Here is a 23,897-nt window from a genome sequence, read left to right on the forward strand (position 1 = left end):
GACGTTTGGTTCCCTCCACGCGAGAAGGCCTGGTTGGCAGCGGGGGGGCGGATCCCTGGGTTGAGAGAGGCAGGCATTGAATGTGAGCTGTGATGTCAAAGCCCATCGGGCACTGCCACTGCATTGGATTTGCGAGGTGACTGAGAACAGCGAAACCACCAAGACTCATGCCCACAGTGAATGCCAGGGTGGCATATGCCTGCAGGGGTCCTGGACCTGATTGTGATCTCAGCAGCGCCCAGACAGTGGGGTGAGAGGGTAGTGACTGCGTGTGTAGGCTGCTTATCGTGGTGGGTCACCTCGCACTCGCTGCTTTGACCGTGTCATATGTAATACTGACTGCCGCAAATTGACAGCAGAACCGGCAAGTCCTGTGGGAAGGCCAAACTCCTGATGAGATGCCAGCACTAACACACGAGCAACAGGTGACATGAGACAACTGGCCAAGGGCCTCCCCCCCCCCCCCCCCCCCCCCCACTCCACTCCTTCCCAGCCTCTTCTGGATAACTCCTGTTTTGTCACTTGGTTCCGATTTCCTGTGTGCATGGCTTCCAGGGACATCTTTTAAAAGTTCATTCACGGAATGTGGGTGTCACTGGCTGGGCCCAGTATTTACTTCCCCGTCCCTAGTTGCCCCCCTTGAGAAGGTGGGGGGGGTGAGCTGCCATCTTGAACCGCTGCAGTCCATGTGCTGTGGGTTGACCCACAATGCCCTGAGGGAGGGAATTCCAGGATTCTGTCCCAGTGACACTGAAGGAACGGCGATATATTTCCAAGTCAGGATGGTGAGGGGCTTGGAGGGGAACTTGCAGGGGGTGGTGTCCCCGTGTACCTGCTGCCCTTGTCCTTCTAGATGGAAGTGGCCGTGGGTTTGGAAGGCGCTGTCTGAGGATCTTTGGTGAGTTTCTGCAGGGCATCTTGTAGCTGGTACACACTGCTGCTACTGAGCGTCGGTGGGGGGAGGGAGTATGTTGGGGGCAGAGGGTGGGAGAGGTGTTGGAGATGGGGGAGGTGTTGGAAACAGGGGGTGTCGGGGGGGGGGGGGGTTGGGGAATGTTAGTGTGGAGGCATTGGGGGATGGGGAGTGTTGGGGTGGGGAAGGGAACGGGGGATGGGGAGGTGGCAATGGCAGAGTGCCTGCCGGAGTGCTGCCAGCCTCTGTGCCAGGCTCACTGACGCACTTTCACCAAGCGGAAACCCTCAGCAGCAGGAGGGGGGGGGGAGGGGGGTGGGGGTGGTAATGATACCCAGGGTGGGACATCAAGGGACAGGCTCGGAGCAGACATAGGAAAGGAGCAACAAATAGGGTCAGAGGAAACGAGGCATAACGGGAGGCCACTCAGCCCTCCTAGGCTGCTTGCCCATTCAGTACGATCATGACTGATCTCACTTTAACCTCAACTCTACATTCTTATATACCCCTCGATAACCTTTCATCCCCTTGCCAGTCGATCATCTAGCTCCCTCTGCTGTCGGAACATTGAAAGGTTCCACATCCACGGCCTTTTGAGGAATTCCAAGTAAAGGTGAACGGGTATGATCTTCCAGCCGTGACAGAGACCTGATTGCAAGGGGACCGAAACATTCCGGGTCATGTGACTTTTCAAAAAGGCAACTGGGAAGGGAAGGGTGGTGGGGTGGCTTTGATAGTATGAGGTGGAGTCAATACAACAGCAAGAAATGATCTTGTCTCAGATCTTGCAGAATCCATGTGGATAGAGGTGAAAAATAGCAAGAAGACACTGGTGGGAATTGTCGAGAAGCTCCCTCATGATAGCTCTTGAATAAATCAAAAGATAATGATGGCATATTGAAAACTGAGACACATTAATCATGGGTGACATTAATCTTCGTGTAGATTGGGATAGTCAGATAGTCAGTGAGGGAGAATTCATTGAGTGCACTCGGGACAGTTTCCCGAAAGAATAGGTTGTGGATCTAACCTGAGATCAGGCCTGGTTTGGGTCTGGTGATGTGTAATGTGTAACTAATAAAGGATCTCAGAGTAGAAGGTTCCCAAGGAAGCAGTGAGCATAACGCAGACGAATTTCGCGTTCAGTTTGAGATTGAGAAACTTGGTTCGGAAACAGCTGTGCTAAACTTAAAGAAGGCTAATCCGTCAGGCAAACGTGGTTGAGGAACAATGGGAGACCTTTAAAAACGAGTTCATGGCTCACAGCAGAGATATATCCGAATGAGGAAGAAGGAGCCTCCGAAGGGGACACGCTATACGTGGTTAACCTGGGAAAAGATCAGATCAAATTGGAAGAGAAAACGCCCTGTTAGGCCTCACTGGGATAATGTACTGGAGTTCCAGCCCCATTATTCCTGCATTCATCCATAAACATTAAAGATTTTTTAAAAAATTCCCCAATATACCTGACTTTCAGACCCAGGAAAGCACTGACTACGTAACAGAACATTACGAATTATTACACGTAATTATTCTAGCTAGAGGTAAATAATTATCAACTGTCAAAAAATAGCTCAGTTAATTAAAGCTCTAATTGCCTGAGAAACTCCCCTACTCACTCTCACACACATGCACAGATACACACAGACAGACACACACGTGCACAGATACAGACAGACAGATACACACGCACAGATACACGCACACACACACATGTGCACAGATACACACAGACAGACAGACACACGCACGCACACACACATGTGCACAGATACACACGGACAGACAGACAGACACACGCACACACACATGTGCACAGATACACACGGACAGACAGACACACACAGATACACACACGCACACACACGTGCACAGATACACACAGACAGACAGATACACACGCACAGATACAAACACACACACACATGTGCACAGATACACACGGACAGACACACGCACAGATACACACACGTACACAGATACACACAGACAGACAGACACACACGCACAGATACACACACACGTGCACAGATACACACAGACAGACAGACACACACGCACAGATACACATACACACACACATGCACAGATACACATGGACAGACAGACACGCACACACACACATGTGCACAGATACACACGGACAGACAGACAGACACACGCACACACACATGTGCACAGATACACACGGACAGACAGACACACACAGATACACACACGCACACACACGTGCACAGATACACACAGACAGACAGATACACACGCACAGATACAAACACACACACACATGTGCACAGATACACACGGACAGACACACGCACAGATACACACACGTACACAGATACACACAGACAGACAGACACACACGCACAGATACACACACACACACGTGCACAGATACACACAGACAGACAGACACACACGCACAGATACACATACACACACACATGCACAGATACACATGGACAGACAGACACGCACACACACACATGTGCACAGATACACACAGACAGACACACACACGCACAGATACACGCACGCACACACACATGTGCACAGATACACACGGACAGACACACACACACAGATACACACACGCACACACACATGTGCACAGATATACACAGACACACACGCACAGATACACGCACACACACATGTGTACAGATACACACGGACAGACACACACACACAGACACACACACGCACACACACACGTACACAGATACACACAGACAGACACACACACACACACACATGTGCACAGATATACACAGACACACACGCACAGATACACGCACACACACACATGTGTACAGATACACACGGACAGACACACACACACAGATACACACACGCACACACACACGTACACAGATACACACAGACAGACACACACACACACAGATACACACACGCACGCACACACATGTGCACAGATACACACGGACAGACAGACACACACGTGCACAGATACACACACGCACGTACACACGTGCACAGATACACACAGACGCACACAGACACACAGATGCACACAGCACAGATACACATAGACAGACAGACACATGCACAGATACACACATGCACACACACACATGCACAGATACATGTACGCACACACACACGTGCACAGATACACGCACACACACGTGCACAGATACACACAGACGCACACTCACAGGTATACACATGCACAGATACACATAGACAGACAGACAGACACATGCACAGATACACACATGCACACACACACACATGCACAGATACACATAGACAGACAGACACACATGCACACACACACACGTGCACAGATACACGCACACACACGCGCACAGACACACACACCCAGATACACACATGCACAGATACACATCGACAGACACATGGAGGATCATAGAGATGTACAACGCAGAAACTCATCCTTCAGTCCATCTTGTCCACACCCAATCTAGTCCCACCTGCCAGCACCCGGCCCATATCCCTCCAAACCCTTCCTATTCATATACCCATATAAATACCTTTTAAATGTTACAATTGTACCAGCCTCCACCACTTCCTCTGGCAGCTCGTTCCATACACGTACCACCCTCTGTGTGAAAAAGTTGCCCCTTAGGTCTCTTTTATATCTTTCCCCTCTCACCCTAAACCTATGCCCTCTAGTTCTGGGCTCCCACACCCCAAGGAAAAGACTTTGTCTATTTACCCTATCCATGCCCCTCATGATTTTATACACCTCTAAGGTCACCCCTCAGCCTCCGACGCTCCAGGGAAAACAGCCCCAGCCTGTTCAACCTCTCCCTGTAGCTCATCCTCCAACCCTGGCAACATCATTGTAAATCTTTTCTGAACCCTTTCAAGTTTCACAACAGCCTTCCTACAAGAGGGAGACCAGAATTGAATGCAGTATTCCAAAAATGGCTTAACCAATCCCACACATAGATGTGAGCACACCCACAAATACACAGACACACAGGCACGCATAAACACACAGAGATAGACACACACAGACATAGACACACACACACATAGGCAGACACACACATAGGCAGACACACACAGACAGACGTAGACACACACACAGACATACACATATATACACAGACAGACATACACACATATATATACACAAACACAGACAAACGTAGACACACAGACATACACACACACACATATACACAGACAGACGTACACACACATATACACAGACACAGACAGACACACACATATACACAGACAGACATACACACACATATACACAGACAGACACACACATATACACAGACAGACATACACACACATATACACAGACAGACACACACAAATACACCGACAGACATACACACACATATACACAGACAGACACACACATATACACAGACAGACGTAAACACACATAGACATAGACACACACACAGACAGACATAGACACACACACCCTGATATACAGAAAAATAAACATGGGTTATGAACTGAGGGAAACACTGGGAAAGCAGCTGAGTCATTCCTGCTCCCAGGGGTCGCTGCGATGAGTTTTATGATTCTGGTGCTGATCAGAATGCTGCTTCTCAGTCATCCTTCTGTGAATGCAGGAGACACAGGGTGTCGGCTTCATTTATAAAAACTTCTCTGACATAATAATTAAAAATTGCCACTTGCAGCAACTGCTGAAGAAAAAAATCAACTGTTTTGTTTCCCCCCCTTCAGACTTAAAGGACTTTTAACTGTGGATAACCAAGCGAGCTTCTGAGCCGGTGGAAGTCTGAAGGTCTCTTTGTATCTCGTTCACAGTTCCATGCCGTTCAGCGACCTGTCATTGGTAACTGGACATAGGTCCACAAACTCATCTGCTACTCATCTGCACGCAACCCTCTGTCTCCAGTTCATCTGCACCTTCTGCTAGGGCACACACAACTGCGTAAGCAGTGCTTGCAATGTGTGTTAAATTACTTGCTTTCAAAGCATGCGGCAGTCCTTGGTTTAAAAACCTTTTCTCATTTCAGTTTTGAAAAGAACACAAAAGCTAACGAAACACAGATTGCACAATGCAATGTGGAAAGGACTAGTGGTGGCACAAAGGTTCAGGAAAGTTTGACAAACCAACAAAAGATGACCCAAAAAGATAACGAGGAGAGAGGAAACAAAAATTGAAGGGAAATTTGCAATTCATATCAAAGTGGACAGCGAGAGATTCTTTAAACATATCGAAAGAAAGAGAGAAGCTAGTGGTAAGGTCCTTGGTAGTGTGGATGAGCAGAGAGATCTCGGCGTCCATGTACACAGATCCCTGAAAGTTGCCACCCAGGTTGATAGGGCTGTTAAGAAGGCATATGGTGTGTTAGCTTTTATTGGTAGAGGGATTGGGTTTCGGAGCCACGAGGTGACGTTGCAGCTATACAAAACTCTGGTGTGGCCGCACTTGGAGTATTGTGTACAGTTCTGGTCACCGTATTGTAGGAAGGATGTGGAAACTTTGGAAAGGGTTCAGAGGAGATTTACCAGGATGTTGCCTGGTATGGAGGGAAGGGCTTACGAGGAAAGGCTGAGGGACTTGAGGCTGTTTTTGTTAGAGAGAAGAAGGTTGAGAGATGACTTCATAGAGACGTATAAGATAATCAGAGGATTAGATAGGATGGACAGTGAGAGCCTTTTTCCTCAGATGGTGATGGCTAGCATGAGGGGTCATAGCTTTAAATTGAGGGGTGATAGATATAGGACAGATGTCAGAGGTAGTTTCTTTACTCAGAGAGTAGTCGGGACGTGGAATGCCCTACCTGTAACAGCAGTAGTCTCACCAACTTTAAGGGCATTTAAAAGGTCATTGGATAAACACATGGATGAAAATGGAATAGTGTAGGATAGATGGGCCGCAGATTGGTTCCACAGGTCGGCGCAACATCGAGGGCCGAAGGGCCTGTACTGTGCTGTAATGTTCTATGTTCTATGAACTTTAGCGATCAAGGCTGGGAAATAATAATGGGGAATCAGGGAGGGGCAGTGGAAGTGAATAAATACTTAGTATCAGTCTCACAGTAGAAGACACAAATAGCATCCCAAAATTATGAACCAATCAAGGCCGGGGGGTGGAAGGGGGAATGGAGGAAAGGAAATAAAGCTAATAGCTATCACAAGAGATAAAGTATGAGTGAAACTAATGGAATTAAAGACCGATAACGTTCCCTGGACCCGATGGAATATATCCTCAGATATTGAAAGGACGTAGCGATGATGGTAGTGGATACTGGTAGTAATCGTCCAGGAATCCTTCGATTCTGGAGAATTCCTGCAGGATTGGAACTCTGTCAATGTAACACCTTTATCTAAAAAGGGAAGGGGACAAAAAAAATAGGTGATTATAAGCCAGTTGGCTTAACATCTGTGACTGGGAAATGTGAGAGTCTGTCTTAAAGGATGTAATAGCAGAGGATGTAAAATGATTAAGCATGATTTAAGGAAGGGGACAATCAAGTCTGACAGATTTACTAGAATTCTTTGAGGAAGTGGGTTGATAAAGGGAAAGCATGCCTTTGGCGAGGTACCACACACTGGGCTACTTAATAAGAGAAGAGCCTATGATGTTGGAGCTCATATATTAACGTGGATAGAGGGCTGGCTAACTGTTAGAAGATGGAGAGTTGGCATACAAGAGGCATTTTCAGGATGCCAACCTGTAACTAGTGGATCAGTGCTGGGGCCCCAGTTATTTACAATTTGTCCTCATGACTTGGATGAGGCAAGTGAACATACTATAGCCAGGTTTGGGGGTGACATAAAAGTAGGTGGGAAGGCAAGTGATGAGTCTGAAGAGGGACAGGGACAGGGACAGGTTAAGTGAGTGGGAAACACTCGTCAGAATATAATGTGGGAAAATGTGAGATCATGCATTTTGATCGTAAGAAGAGGAAGAGTTGAATATTATTTAAATGGAGAAAGACTGCAGAAAGCTATAGTGCAGAGGGTTTTGGGAATCCTCATCCATGAATCCCGAAAAGCTCGCATCCAAGTTCAGCGTGTCACGGGGAAGGTAAATGGAATGTCGGCCTTTATTTCAAAGGGAACAGAGGATAAAGGGAAGGAGGTTTTATACAAGGCACTGGTCAGACCACAGCTGGGATACTGTGAACAGGTTTGGGTCCCCTTACCTGAGGAAAGACAGACTGACATTGGAGGCAGCCCAGAGAAGGTCCACTCGGCTGATCCCGGGTATGGAGGGACTGTCCCACGAGGAGAGGTTGAGGAGGTTGGGCCTGGACTCATTGGGGTTTAGAAGAATGAGAGACGACCTTATTGAAACATCCAGGATTCCCTGGGGGACTTGACAGGGGGGATGTGGAGAGGTTGTTTCCCCTTGTGGGAGAGAGTCTAGGACCAGAGGGTACAATCCCAGAATTCGTGGTCACCCGTTGCAGACAGAGATGAGGAGGAATTTCCTCTCACAGAGGGAAGTGAGTCTGTGGAATTCTTTCCCACAGAGGGCTGTCGGGGCTGGGTCAGTGAGTATATTCAAGGCTGAGACAGAGAGATGTTTAATCAGGAAGGGGAATGGAGGGGTGATGGGGAAAAGGCAGGAAAGGGGAGTTGGGCATTATCAGATCACTGATGTGAATGGTGGAGCAGACTCGACGGGCTGAATGGCCTCGTGCTGCTCCTGAATTGGTTTTGTCATTTCCTACCTGCCCCAGGAATGTTTCAGCCACGTGCCCTTTGAGGTGGAGCGTGTCATAATTTCAGGTGCATCTTTGTGACATCGGCAAGATGTCTTTCCCTTTGCGTTCCGGTGAGGAAACGGCGAAGAGCGTGAGCCAGGGCTCCTAGATGAGCACGTGATGTCGAAGGAATAGCGGCAGTTGGTGCGTGCCGAAAGGAAGGATGCCCGGACTCCACACTGTCCTTCACTAATTGGAAACACCGCCCACTGAAAGGGACTCTTCAATCCATCACAATCCTGCCATGTCCATTCAATCACACCCCCCCCCACCCCCACCCCCCCCCCCCCCTGCTCTCCACCTCCCGGCCCCCATAGCCCTGGGACTTGCGCTCCCCAGCAAGTGCTTATCCCCTTTTGAAAGGTTTGTCTGGCCCTGTTCTCGGGCTATCACTGACTTGGGTGAGGGCCAAAGTATAATGTATCCACATTTACAGACGATGCAGCAGTGGGTGTAGAGGGGGTGTTATGATCAGGACATAAGGGAAAGAGATAGGTTGGGGGACTGGGTAAAGTCATTGCAGGAGGGAGTTGAAAACACATCCGAGGAGGGGTGTGATAGCACTGGAGAGAGGGGCAGAGGGAGATTTACCAGAATGTTACCTGGTCTGGGACAGAGGGAGATTTACCAGGATGTTGCCTGGTCTGGGGCAGGGGGGATTTACCAGGATGTTGCCTGGTCTGGGGCAGTGGGGATTTACCAGGATGTTGCCTGGTCTGGGGCAGTGGGAATTTACCAGGATGTTGCCTGGTCTGGGGTAGAGGGAGATTTACCAGGATGTTGACTGGTCTGGGATAGGGGAGATTTACCAGGATGTTGCCTGGTCTGGGGCAGTGGGGATTTACCAGGATGTTGCCTGGTCTGGGGCAGTGGGGATTGACCAGGATATTGCCCGGTCTGGGACAGGGGAGATTTACCAGGATGTTGCCTGGTCTGGGGCAGGGGGGGATTTACCAGGATGTTGCCTGGTCTGGGGCAGTGGGGATTTACAGGGATGTTGTCTGGTCTGGGGCAGTGGGGATTTACCAGGATGTTGCCTGGTCTGGGGCAGAGGGAGATTTACCAGGATGTTGCCCGGTCTGGGGCAGGGGGGATTTACCAGGATGTTGCCTGGTCTGGGGCAGGGGAGATTTACCAGGATGTTGCCTGGTCTGGGGCAGAGGGAGATTTACCAGGATGTTGCCTGGTCTGGGGCAGTGGGGATTTACCAGGATGTTGCCTAGTCTGGGGCAGTGGGGATTTTCCAGGATGTTGCCTGGTCTGGGGCAGTGGGGATTTACCAGGATGTTGCCTGGTCTGGGGCAGGGGGGGATTTACCAGGATGTTGCCTGGTCTGGGATAGGGGAGATTTACCAGGATATTGCCCGGTCTGGGACAGGGGAGATTTACCAGGATGTTGCCTGGTCTGGGGCAGGGGGGGATTTACCAGGATGTTGCCTGGTCTGGGGCAGTGGGGATTTACCAGGATATTGCCTGGTCTGGGGCAGAGGGAGATTTACCAGGATGTTGCCTGGTCTGGGATAGGGGAGATTTACCAGGATGTTGCCTGGTCTGGAGCAGGGGGGGATTTACCAGGATGTTGCCTGGTCTGGGGCAGGGGAGATTTACCAGGATGTTGCCTGGTCTGGGGCAGGGGGGGATTTACCAGGATGTTGCCTGGTCTTGGGCAGGGGAGATTTACCAGGATGTTGCCTGGTCTTGGGCAGGGGAGATTTACCAGGATGTTGCCTGGTCTTGGGCAGGGGAGATTTACCAGGATGTTGCCTGGTCTTGGGCAGGGGAGATTTACCAGGATGTTGCCTGGTCTGGGGCAGTGGGGATTTACCAGGATGTTGCCTGGTCTGGGGTAGAGGGAGATTTACCAGGATGTTGCCTGGTCTGGGACAGGGGAGATTTACCAGGATATTGCCTGGTCTGGGACAGAGGGAGATTTACCAGGATGTTGCCTGGTCTGGGATAGGGGAGATTTACCAGGATGTTGCCTGGTCTGGGACAGTGGGGATTTACCAGGATATTGCCTGGTCTGGGACAGAGGGAGATTTACCAGGATGTTGCCTGGTCTGGGGCAGGGGAGATTTACCAGGATGTTGCCTGGTCTGGGGCAGTGGGGATTTACCAGGATGTTGCCTGGTCTGGAGCAGGGGGGGATTTACCAGGATGTTGCCTGGTCTGGGGCAGGGGGGATTTACCAGGATGTTGCCTGGTCTGGGGCAGGGGGGGATTTACCAGGATGTTGCCTGGTCTGGGACAGTGGGGATTGACCAGGATATTGCCTGGTCTGGGGCAGGGGAGATTTACCAGGATGTTGCCTGGTCTGGGGCAGGGGAGATTTACCAGGATGTTGCCTGGTCTGGGGCAGTGGGGATTTACCAGGATGTTGCCTGGTCTGGAGCAGGGGGGGATTTACCAGGATGTTGCCTGGTCTGGGGCAGTGCGGATTTACCAGGATGCTGCCTGGTCTGGGGCAGTGGGGATTTACCAGGATATTGCCTGGTCTGGGGCAGTGGGGATTTACCAGGATGTTGCCTGGTCTGGGGCAGTGGGGATTTACCAGGATGTTGCCTGGTCTGGGGCAGTGGGGATTTACCAGGATGTTGCCTGGTCTGGGGTAGAGGGAGATTTACCAGGATGTTGCCTGGTCTGGGGCAGTGGGAGATTTACCAGGATGTTGCCTGGTCTGGGGCAGTGGGGATTTACCAGGATGTTGCCTGGTCTGGGGCAGGGGGAGATTTACCAGGATGTTGCCTGGTCTGGGGCAGTGGGGATTTACCAGGATGTTGCCTGGTCTGGGGTAGAGGGAGATTTACCAGGATGTTGCCTGGTCTGGGGCAGTGGGGATTTACCAGGATGTTGCCTGGTCTGGGGTAGAGGGAGATTTACCAGGATGTTGCCTGGTCTGGGACAGGGGAGATTTACCAGGACGTTGCCTGGTCTGGGGCAGGGGAGATTTACCAGGATGTTGCCTGGTCTGGGGCAGTGGGGATTTACCAGGATGTTGCCTGGTCTTGGGCAGGGGAGATTTACCAGGATGTTGCCTGGTCTTGGGCAGGGGAGATTTACCAGGATGTTGCCTGGTCTTGGGCAGGGGAGATTTACCAGGATGTTGCCTGGTCTTGGGCAGGGGAGATTTACCAGGATGTTGCCTGGTCTGGGGCAGTGGGGATTTACCAGGATGTTGCCTGGTCTGGGGTAGAGGGAGATTTACCAGGATGTTGCCTGGTCTGGGGCAGGGGAGATTTACCAGGATGTTGCCTGGTCTGGGGCAGTGGGGATTTACCAGGATGTTGCCTGGTCTGGGGCAGGGTGGGATTTACCAGGATGTTGCCTGGTCTGGGGCAGTGGGGATTGACCAGGATATTGCCCGGTCTGGGACAGGGGAGATTTACCAGGATGTTGCCTGGTCTGGGGCAGGGGGGGATTTACCAGGATGTTGCCTGGTCTGGGGCAGTGGGGATTTACCAGGATGTTGCCTAGTCTGGGGCAGTGGGGATTTACCAGGATGTTGCCTGGTCTGGGGCAGGGGGGATTTACCAGGATATTGCCCGGTCTGGGACAGGGGAGATTTACCAGGATGTTGCCTGGTCTGGGGCAGTGGGGATTTACCAGGATGTTGCCTGGTCTGGGGCAGTGGGGATTTACCAGGATGTTGCCTGGTCTGGGGCAGTGGGGATTTACCAGGATGTTGCCTGGTCTGGGGCAGGGGGGATTTACCAGGATGTTGCCTGGTCTGGGGCAGGGGGGATTTACCAGGATGTTGCCTAGTCTGGGGCAGTGGGGATTGACCAGGATGTTATCTGGTCTGGGGCAGTGGGAATTTACCAGGATGTTGCCTGGTCTGGGGCAGTGGGGATTTACCAGGATGTTGCCTGGTCTGGGGCAATGGGGATTTACCAGGATGTTGCCTGGTCTGGGGCAGTGGGGATTTACCAGGATGTTGCTTGGTCTGGGACAGAGGGAGATTTACCAGGATGTTGCCTGGTCTGGGGCAGTGGGGATTGACCAGGATGTTGCCTGGTCTGGGGCAGGGGGGATTTACCAGGATGTTGCCTGGTCTGGGGCAGGGGAGATTTACCAGGATGTTGCCTAGTCTGGGGCAGTGGGGATTTACCAGGATGTTGCCTGGTCTGGGGCAGTGGGGATTTACCAGGATGTTGCCTGGTCTGGGGCAATGGGGATTTACCAGGATGTTGCCTGGTCTGGGGCAATGGGGATTTACCAGGATGTTGCCTGGTCTGGGGCAGTGGGGATTTACCAGGATGTTGCCTGGTCTGGGGCAATGGGGATTTACCAGGATGTTGCCTGGTCTGGGGCAGTGGGGATTTACCAGGATGTTGCTTGGTCTGGGACAGAGGGAGATTTACCAGGATGTTGCCTGGTCTGGGGCAGTGGGGATTGACCAGGATGTTGCCTGGTCTGGGGCAGGGGGGATTTACCAGGATGTTGCCTGGTCTGGGGCAGGGGAGATTTACCAGGATGTTGCCTAGTCTGGGGCAGTGGGGATTTACCAGGATGTTGCCTGGTCTGGGGCAGTGGGGATTTACCAGGATGTTGCCTGGTCTGGGGCAGTGGGGATTGACCAGGATATTGCCCGGTCTGGGACAGGGGGGATTTACCAGGATGCTGCCTGGTCTGGGGCAGGGGAGATTTACCAGGATGTTGCCTGGTCTGGGGCAGGGGGAGATTTACCAGGATGTTGCCTGGTCTGGGGCAGGGGGGATTTACCAGGATGTTGCCTGGTCTGGGGCAATGGGGATTTACCAGGATGTTGCTTGGTCTGGGACAGAGGGAGATTTACCAGGATGTTGCCTGGTCTGGGGCAGGGGGGATTTACCAGGATGTTGCCTGGTCTGGGGCAGGGGAGATTTACCAGGATGTTGCCTAGTCTGGGGCAGTGGGGATTTACCAGGATGTTGCCTGGTCTGGGGCAGTGGGGATTTACCAGGATGTTGCCTGGTCTGGGGCAGTGGGGATTGACCAGGATATTGCCCGGTCTGGGACAGGGGGGATTTACCAGGATGCTGCCTGGTCTGGGGCAGGGGAGATTTACCAGGATGTTGCCTGGTCTGGGGCAGGGGGAGATTTACCAGGATGTTGCCTGGTCTGGGGCAGGGGGGATTTACCAGGATGTTGCCCGGTCTGGAGCAGGGGGGATTTACCAGGATGTTGCTTGGTCTGGAGAGTTTCAGTGATGAAGAGAGATTGGACAGACTGCGGTTCTTTTTCTTTAAGCAGAGCTCGTTGAGAGGGCGTTTGATTGAGATGTATAAAATAATGAGGGTCAAAGTTAGGGTGGAGAGGATGAAGGTTTTCCTGTTGGTGGACAGATTCATGACATGGGGCGTAGGTTTCAGAGAAGGAGCCAGAGGTTTCGAAGAGATTTGAGCAAAGGCAGAGGGTGGTGGGGAATCTGCAAGCCCGCTGCCTGTGAGGGTAGGAACAGCCGAAGGCCTCGGTACGTTTACATAGCATTTTGACGGGCACTTGTGGTGCCAAGCCCTACAGGGCTACGGGCCAAGGGCTGGGAAATGGGGCTTGAATAGTGAGGGAGGGGCTGAAGGGCCTTTTGCTGTGCTGTAGATCTCTCAGACTGTAATGTCGGGAGGTGTCAGCTCATACACTTTGGGGGGAAGAATCAAAAGGCAGGGTGTTATTTAAATGGAGAGAGATTCCAGAGGATGTGCAACACTGAGGGTTCTTGTACATTTATTTAACTGTATTCATTCATGGGATGAGGGCATTGCTGGCTCGGCCCAGCATTTATTGCCCGTTCCTAATTACCCAGAGGGCAGTTAAGAGTCAATCACACTGGCTGCGGGTCTGGAGTCACGTGTAGGCCCAGACCAGGTAAGGATGGCGGTTTCCTTCCCTTGAAGGATATGAGTGAACCAGATGGGGTTTATCCTGACCATCAGGAGTGGACTAATGGTCATTATTAGTCTCTTAATTCCAGTTTTTAAAAAAAAAAATTTGAATTGAAATTCCACCAACTGCCATAGCAGGATTCGAACTCAGATCCCCAGAACATGACCTGGGTCTCTGGAATTACAGTCCACCATTAATACCACTAGGCCGTCACCTTCCCATTAAAACACAGAACATTGGCGTGCAGGTGCAGCAAGTAATGAAGGAGGCAGATGGAATCTAGGCTTTCAGTTCTCAGGGGGTTGGAGTTTAAAAGTAGGGAAGGCTTGTTTGAACTGGGTAGGCCGCACCTGCAGCATTGTGTACAGGTTTGGTCCCTGTGTTTAAGAGAGCATGGACTGCCACAGTGAAGAGAGATTCACGAGGGCTGATTCCTGGGAGAAAGGAGTTTATTTATCATGACCGGATCACACACCAGATCTTCATTCATTCAGGTTGAGAAGAATGAGGATGATCTTATTGGAACAGACAAGATTCTGAGGGGACTTGACAGTTTAGTTGTTGAGAAGATGTTTTCCCCCCAGTTGGAGGGGGGAGGGGGGAGGTGGTTCCAGAATAAGGGGACACTCACTTAAAACTGAGATGTGAAGGAATTTCCTCTCCCACAGGACAGGGAATGTCTGGAATTCTCCACCCCCCCCAGCCACGGAGGGTTGTGGAGGCAAACTCACTGGAAGTATTTAAAGAGGAGGGAGATGGAGTTCTGGAAGATCGAGGAGTTGGGGGCAATGAGGAGCTGTGAGGAAGCAGGGGTTGAGGCCTGGGGCAGGTCAGCCATGGCAGAGCAGATGTACGGGCCTCTCCCTGCTCCTATGCCTTAACCTCTGTCCGTTCAGACAGCACGGCCCAGTATCCCGCCAACTGGCTGCATCAAACAAACAGTTCCTCAGGTCCTCCGGTTCCACTCTCCAATCTACACTGAGGTGTCAGGGGGGACTGGCGGGGCCTGCGCCGGCCTCCTGATTCCCATGGCGCTGATCCCCCTTACTCCGATTGATGCCATAGCGAGCAATGGGCACTTGAGGGAATGGAGCTACTGGAGCAGGACCCACAGGCCTTCCCCAGAATGGGATCATGAGCCAAGATAGAGTCATATCGCACAGAAACAGACCCTTCGGCCCAACCAGTCCGTGCTGACTAAACTAGTCCCACCTGCCTGCCTCTGGCCTATATCCCTCCAAACCCTTTCCTATTCATGTCCTTATCCAAATATCTTTTAAATGTTGTAACTGCACCCGCATCCACCACCTCCTCAGGGAAGGTCACTCCACATTCTGTAAAAAAGGTTGCCCCTCGCGTCCTTTTTAAATCTTTGTCCTCTCGTCTTAAAAAATATGCCCCCTTGTCTTGAAATCCCACACCCTAGGGAAAGGATCCTTGCTATACATCTTAATTGTACCCCTCATGATTTTATATACCTCTATAAGGTCACCCCTCTGCCTCCGACGCTCCAGGGAAACATAAAAGTCCCAGCCTCTCGCTGTAACTGAAAGCCTCCATTCCCAGCCCTGTCCAGCTATCCTTCCAAAAACAGGGAGACCAGACCGGGTCACAGTACTCCAGAAGGAGCCATATTGCTGTAAGCTCTCCCTGCCGTATCGCCCACAGCTCCTGTCCTCCTTGCAAAAGCTCCCTGCAGCCATGCCTCTGGTGGACCCTTGGACTCAGTTATCCTCAGTGAGTTTTCAGAAGATTTGTAGCTCAGGTGGAGGATCTGGATGTAGGCTTGCTCGCTGAGCTGGAAGGTTCATTTCCAGACGTTTCGTCACCATACTAGTGAGCCTCCGGATGAAGCACCGGTGGTATGGCCCGCTTTCTGTTTATGTGTTTAGGTTTCCTTGGGTTGGTGATGTCATTGCCTGTGGTGATGTTATTTCCTGTGGTGAAGTCACTTCCTGTTCCTTTTCTCAGGGGGTGGTAGATGGGGGTCTAACTCGCTGTGCCATGCTTCGAGGAATTCTCATGCGTGTCTCTGGTTGTGTTGTCCCAGTTATTTTTGCAACTTCATCTTTGTTGATGCGGGGGGAGGGGGCGAGGGGTGTAAAATTCCTGTCATTGGTTTAAACTTGCTCTCGGTGCGACGGAAGGCCAGCGGTGCCTGCTACGCACTCCAACGCTGACAAAACATCTCTCCTGTTCCAGTCAGGAGTGAACCCTCCCCTTCAGAGAGCCATCATTCTGGGTGAGTACCTTCAGAGCTGCTTGCTGCCTCCTGATTTTGAATCGCTGTTCTCGTTTAGAAAGTACAAGGACAAGCACAAAGGCAATATGGACGAGAGCAGCCATATTAACCCGGGAGAGGTTGCGGGTTTGGTGGGACAGAGCGTTCCGCAAGCGAGCAATCGGTCCACCCCCACGTTCTCAAGGGGGCACAGCAGTCCTCCTCACAGGCAGCCAACGCAGCTCCACCGAAAGGCCGTTTAGCGCTAAAGCCATGGCCTTCCTCCTCCTTCACTCGCTCAGCCTCACCGTTCGCCGGTCTGTTCCCCCAGTTTCCTCCCGCTGCGCCATTGACGTGCCATGTGATCCGCAGCTCCGGCGTGCCTGACAACCTTCCAGTGTTTTCGGGGCATCGCTGCCAATTTTCAGCGTGATTGGTCCACTCGCTCCCCCCCCCTCCCCGGTGTGGCGTGATGCCAAGCATTTCGATGGCAGGCCCCAATTGTTTGGCTGTGCAATCTTGATCCCTCCTGAAGGGGGCGTGTGCTGGCCGTGAGTCAGCTCAGACACATGCCTTGTCATCACCTTCGGCCTGTAGCCCAAGACTGTGGTCTTTATCGACCAACTGGGCCTCTGGGAGGAAGGTGGCTGACACGTGGAAGGCTTTGCGCCAATTGGCCTTACTTTGATGATCTGAGGCAGTTGATACAATTGGATACAAAATTGGCTTCACAACAGGAGACAGAGAGTGATGGTGGAGGGTTGGACTGGAGGCCTGTGACCAACAGTGTTCCACAGAGATCACCGCTGGGTCCCCACTTTAGTTTGGCATTTGACAATATGGGAGGTATGGTTAGTAAGTTTGCCGATGACACCAAGATTGGAGGTATGGTGGACAGTGAAGGTGGTTATCTAAGATTGCAAAGAGATCTTGATCAATTGGGCCAATGGGCTGAGGAGTGGCAGCTGGAGTTTAATTTGGATAAATATGAGGTTTTGCATTTTGGTAAAACAAGACCATAATTCTATTAGTTTTAATATAAAAAGAATAGACCAGATCTAAAAGTTGAAGTTCTAAATTGGAGAAAGGCCAATTTTGACGGTATTAGGCAAGACCTTTCGAAAGCTGATTAGAGGCAGATGTTCGCAGATAAAGGGACGGCTGGAAAATGGGAAGTCTTCAGAAATGAGATAACGAGAATCCAGAGAAAGTATATTCCTGTCAGGGTGAAAGGGAAGGCTGGTAGGTACAGGGAAAGCTGGATGACTAAAGAAATTGAGGGTTTGGTTAAGAAAAAGAAGGAAGCATATGTCAGGTATAGACAGGATAGATCGAGTGAATCCTTGAAAGAGTATAAAGTAAGTAGGAGTATACTTAAGAGGGAAATCAGGAGGGCAAAACGGGGACATGAGATAGCTTTGGCAAATAGAGTTAAGGAGAATCCAAAGGGTTTTTACAAATATATTAAGGACAAAAGGGTAACTAGGGAGAGAATAGGGCCCCTCAAAGATCAGCAAGGTGGCCTTTGTGTGGAGCCACAGAAAATGGGGGAGATACTAAACGGGTATTTTGCATCATATTTACTGTGGAAAAGTGATATGGAAGATATAGACTGTAGGGAAATAGATGGTGACATCTTGCAAAATGTCCAGATTACAGAGGAGGGAGTGCTGGATGTCTTGAAACTGTTAAAAGTGGATAAATCCCCAGGACCTGATCAGGTGTACCCGAGAACTCTGTGGGAAGCGAGAGAAGTGATTGCTGGGCCTCTTGCTGAGATATTTGTATCACCGATAGTCACAGGTGAGGTGCCGGAAGACTGGAGGTTGGCAAACGTGGTGCCACTGTTTAAGAAGGGTGGTAAAGACAAGCCAGGGAACTATAGACCAGTGAGCCTGACCTCGGTGGTGGGCAAGTTGTTAGAGGGAATCCTGCAGGCCAAGCGCTGGCAGGTGGGACTAGATTGGGTTGGGATATCTGGTCGGCATGGACGGGTTGGACCGAAGGGTCTGTTTCCATGTTGTACATCTCTATGACTCTAAGTCAGGGCAGGACATATACAGTTAATGGTCGGGCCCTGGGTAGTGTTGTAGAACAGAGAGACCTAGGGATTGAGGGACATCATTCTTTGAAGGTTGTGTCACATATAGACAGGGGGGTTAAGAAGGCGTTGAACACATTTGTCTTCATTGCTCAGACCTTTGAGTGTAGGAGCTGGAGACATCACATTGAGGACGTTGGTGAGGCCTCTTCTGGAATACTGTGTCCAGTTCTGGTCGCCCTACTATAGGAAGGGTTTACTAAGCTGGAGAGGGTTCAGAAGAGAGTAACCAGGATGTTGGGTTTGAGTTATAAGGGAGATTTTCCCCTGGAGTGTAAGAGGCTGAGGGGTGATCTTTTATCGAGGGGATGAGTAGCGAGTGTCTTTTCCCTAGGGCGATGGAGTTCAAGGTTGGAGGGTATATTTTGAAGATGAAAGGAGAAAGATTTATGTAAGACTCGAGGGGTAACTTTTTTTACGCAGAGTGGTTGGCGTGTGTGGAATGAGCTTCGCAAGGAAGTGTTGGATGTGGGGACAGTTACAACTTTTAAAAGATGGGATAAGGACAAGAACAGGAAAGATTTGGAGGGAGATGGGCCTGGAGCAGGCAGGTGGGACCAGTTCAGTTTGGGATTAGGGTCGGCATGGACTGGTTGGGCCGAAGGGTCTGTTTCCATGCTGGCTGACTCTATAAGTCTATGACAGAGTGGAGTGGGCAAACTGCTGAGCTAAAGGAAAAGTCAGTGGGTCGACAGGAGGTCTCTGTTGCTCAGTTAATGCTTTGATGCTTCCCTCTCTTGCAGACTGAAATTCTTTCACGATGTGCCGAATATCCGGGTCTTGGTGTGTGGAGGCGATGGCACTGTAGGATGGATACTTGACTCCATTGGTACTGTATCCTTTAATGACCTTTCACCCCAATAAAAACATGCTGTAAAAATGTCATCATATTTTTATTGTAGAGGGCTCGGAAACACACTCAGTCAACATTCACTTCAAGTGATCTCACAGCAAACTAGACATGTTTCCCAGGACAGGGACAGCACAGGGTCAGATACAGAGTAAAGCTCTCTTCACACTGTCCCCCCATCAAACACTCCCAGGGACAGGGACAGCACAGGGTCAGATACAGAGTAAAGCTCTCTCTACACTGTCCCCCATCAAACACTCCCAGGGACAGGGACAGCACAGGGTTAGATACAGAGTAAAGCTCCCTCTACACTGTCCCCCCATCAAACACTCCCAGGGACAGGGACAGCACGGGGATAGATACAGAGTAAAGGTCTCTCTACACTGTCCCCCCATAAAACACTCTCAGGGACGGGGACAGCACGGGGATAGATACAGAGTAAAGGTCTCTCTACACTGTCCCCATCAAACACTCTCAGGGACGGGGACAGCACAAGGTTAAATACAGAGTAAAGCTCCCTCTACACTGTCCCCATCAAACACTCTCAGGGACGGGGACAGCACAAGGTTAAATACAGAGTAAAGCTTCCTCAACACTGTCCCCATCAAACACTCCCACTGACAGGGACAGCACGGGGATAGATACAGAGTAAAGCTCTCTTTACACTGTCCCCCATCAAACACTCCCAGGACAGGGACAGCACAGGGATAGATACAGAGTAAAGCTCCCTCTACACTGTCCCCCCATCAAACACTCCCAGGGACAGGGACAGCACGGGGTTAGATACAGAGTAAAGCTCCCTCAACACTGTTCCCCATCAAACACTCCCAGGACAGGGACAGCACAGGGATAGATACAGAGTAAAGCTCCCTCTACACTGTCCCCCATCAAACACTCCCAGGACAGGGACAGCACAGGGATAGATACAGAGTAAAGCTCCCTCTACACTGTCCCCCCATCAAACACTCCCAGGGACAGGGACAGCACAGGGTTAGATACAGAGTAAAGCTCTCTCTACACTGTCCCCCATCAAACACTCCCAGGGACAGGGACAGCACGGGGATAGATACAGAGTAAAGCTCCCTCTACACTCTCCCCCCATCAAACACTCCCAGGACAGGGACAGCACGGGGTTAGATACAGAGTAAAGCTCCCTCTACACTGTCCCCCATCAAACACTCCCAGGACAGGGACAGCACGGGGTTAGATACAGAGTAAAGCTCCCTCTACACTGTCCCACATCAAACACTCCCAGGACAGGGACAGCACGGGGATAGATACAGAGTAAAGCTCTCTCTACACTGTCCCCCCATCAAACACTCCCAGGACAGGGACAGCACGGGGATAGATACAGAGTAAAGCTCTCTATACACTCTCCCCCATCAAACACTCTCAGGGACGGGGACAGCACAAGGTTAAATACAGAGTAAAGCTCCCTCTACACTGTCCCCATCAAACACTCTCAGGGACGGGGACAGCACAAGGTTAAATACAGAGTAAAGCTTCCTCAACACTGTCCCCATCAAACACTCCCACTGACAGGGACAGCACGGGGATAGATACAGAGTAAAGCTCTCTTTACACTGTCCCCCATCAAACACTCCCAGGACAGGGACAGCACAGGGATAGATACAGAGTAAAGCTCCCTCTACACTGTCCCCCCATCAAACACTCCCAGGGACAGGGACAGCACGGGGTTAGATACAGAGTAAAGCTCCCTCAACACTGTTCCCCATCAAACACTCCCAGGACAGGGACAGCACAGGGATAGATACAGAGTAAAGCTCCCTCTACACTGTCCCCCATCAAACACTCCCAGGACAGGGACAGCACAGGGATAGATACAGAGTAAAGCTCCCTCTACACTGTCCCCCCATCAAACACTCCCAGGGACAGGGACAGCACAGGGTTAGATACAGAGTAAAGCTCTCTCTACACTGTCCCCCATCAAACACTCCCAGGGACAGGGACAGCACGGGGATAGATACAGAGTAAAGCTCCCTCTACACTCTCCTCCCATCAAACACTCCCAGGACAGGGACAGCACGGGGTTAGATACAGAGTAAAGCTCCCTCTACACTGTCCCCCATCAAACACTCCCAGGACAGGGACAGCACGGGGTTAGATACAGAGTAAAGCTCCCTCTACACTGTCCCACATCAAACACTCCCAGGACAGGGACAGCACGGGGATAGATACAGAGTAAAGCTCTCTCTACACTCTCCCCCATCAAGCACTCCCAGGACAGGGACAGCACGGGGTTAGATACAGAGTAAAGCTTCCTCTACACTGATCCCCCCATCAAACACTCCCAGGACAGGGACAGCACGGGGATAGATACCGAGTAAAGCTCTCTCTACACTGTCCCCCCATCAAACACTCCCAGGACAGGGACAGCACGGGGATAGATACAGAGTAAAGCTCTCTATACACTCTCCCCCATCAAACACTCCCAGGGACAGGGACAGCACGGGGTTAGATACAGAGTAAAGCTCTCTCTACACTGTCCCCCATCAAACACTCCCAGGACAGGGACAGCACGGGGATAGATACAGAGTAAAGCTCCCTCTACACTGTCCCCCCATCAAACACTCCCAGGACAGGGACAGCACGGGGTTAGATACAGAGTAAAGCTCCCTCTACACTGTCCCCATCAAACACTCCCAGGACAGGGACAGCACGGGGATAGATACAGAGTAAAGCTCTCTATACACTCTCCCCCATCAAACACTCCCAGGACAGGGACAGCACGGGGTTAGATACAGAGTAAAGCTCCCTCTACACTGTCCCACATCAAACACTCCCAGGACAGGGACAGCACGGGGAAAGATACAGAGTAAAGCTCTCTCTACACTCTCCCCCATCAAGCACTCCCAGGACAGGGACAGCACGGGGTTAGATACAGAGTAAAGCTCCCTCTACACTGATCCCCCCATCAAACACTCCCAGGACAGGGACAGCACGGGGATAGATACCGAGTAAAGCTCTCTATACACTCTCCCCCATCAAACACTCCCAGGGACAGGGACAGCACGGGGTTAGATACAGAGTAAAGCTCCCTCTACACTGTCCCCCCATCAAACACTCCCAGGACAGGGACAGCACGGGGATAGATACAGAGTAAAGCTCCCTCTACACTGTCCCCCCATCAAACACTCCCAGGACAGGGACACCACGGGGATAGATACAGAGTAAAGCTCTCTATACACTGTCCCCCATCAAACACTCCCAGGACAGGGACAGCACGGGGTTAGATACAGAGTAAAGCTCTCTATACACTCTCCCCCCATCAAACATTCCTAGGACAGGGACAGCACGGGGTTAGATACAGAGTAAAACTCCCTCTACACTGTCCCCCCATCAAACACTCCCAGGACAGGGACAGGACGGGGTTAGATACAGAGTAAAGCTCCCTCTACACTGTCCCCATCAAACACTCCCAGGGACAGGGACAGCACAGGGTTAGATACAGAGTAAAGCTCCCTCTACAATGTCCCCATCAAACACTCCCACTGACAGGGACAGGACGGGGTTAGATACAGAGTAAAGCTCCCTCTACACTGTCCCCATCAAACACTACCAGGACAGGGACAGCACGGGGTTAGATACAGAGTAAAGCTCCCTCTACACTGTCCCCATCAAACACTCCCAGGGACAGGGACAGCACAGGGTTAGATACAGAGTAAAGCTCCCTCTACACTGTCCCCATCAAACACTCCCACTGACAGGGACAGGACGGGGTTAGATACAGAGTAAAGCTCTCTCTACACTGTCCCCATCAAACTCTCCCAGGACAGGGACAGCACGGGGTTAGATACAGAGTAAAGCTCCCTCTACACTGTCCCCATCAAACACTCCCAGGACAGGGACAGCACGGGGTTAGATACAGACTAAAGCTCTCTCTACACTGTCCCCCATCAAACACTCCCAGGACAGGGACAGCACGGGGATAGATACAGAGTAAAGCTCCCTCTACACTGTCCCCCATCAAACACTCCCAGGACAGGGACAGCACGGGTTTAGATACAGAGTAAAGCTCTCTCTACACTGTCTCCCATCAAACACTCCCAGGACAGGGACAGCACGGGGATAGATACAGAGTAAAGCTCTCTCTACACTGTCCCCCATCAAACACTCCCAGGACAGGGACAGCACGGGTTTAGATACAGAGTAAAGCTCCCTCTACACTGTCCCCATCAAACACTCCCAGGACAGGGACAGCACGGGGTTAGATACAGAGTAAA

General features: G+C 51.1%; 1 protein-coding gene across 2 annotated transcripts in view; it reads left to right on the plus strand.

Annotated features, from left to right (window-relative positions):
• LOC122546469 (diacylglycerol kinase beta-like) overlaps nucleotides 1-23,897 on the plus strand; it is a 211,190-nt gene that overhangs the window by 126,624 nt on the left and 60,669 nt on the right. For both annotated transcript variants that reach the window (XM_087985546.1, XM_087985547.1), the window contains exon 16: nucleotides 19,547-19,632. In XM_087985546.1, coding sequence (XP_087841672.1) covers nucleotides 19,547-19,632 — 86 coding nt within the window. The remainder of the gene's footprint in view (nucleotides 1-19,546; nucleotides 19,633-23,897) is intronic.

Source organism: Chiloscyllium plagiosum, unplaced genomic scaffold (assembly GCF_037043375.1).
Source record: "Chiloscyllium plagiosum isolate Xiang-an unplaced genomic scaffold, Cpla_swu_hap1 HiC_scaffold_53X, whole genome shotgun sequence".
NCBI lineage: Eukaryota > Metazoa > Chordata > Chondrichthyes > Orectolobiformes > Hemiscylliidae > Chiloscyllium > Chiloscyllium plagiosum.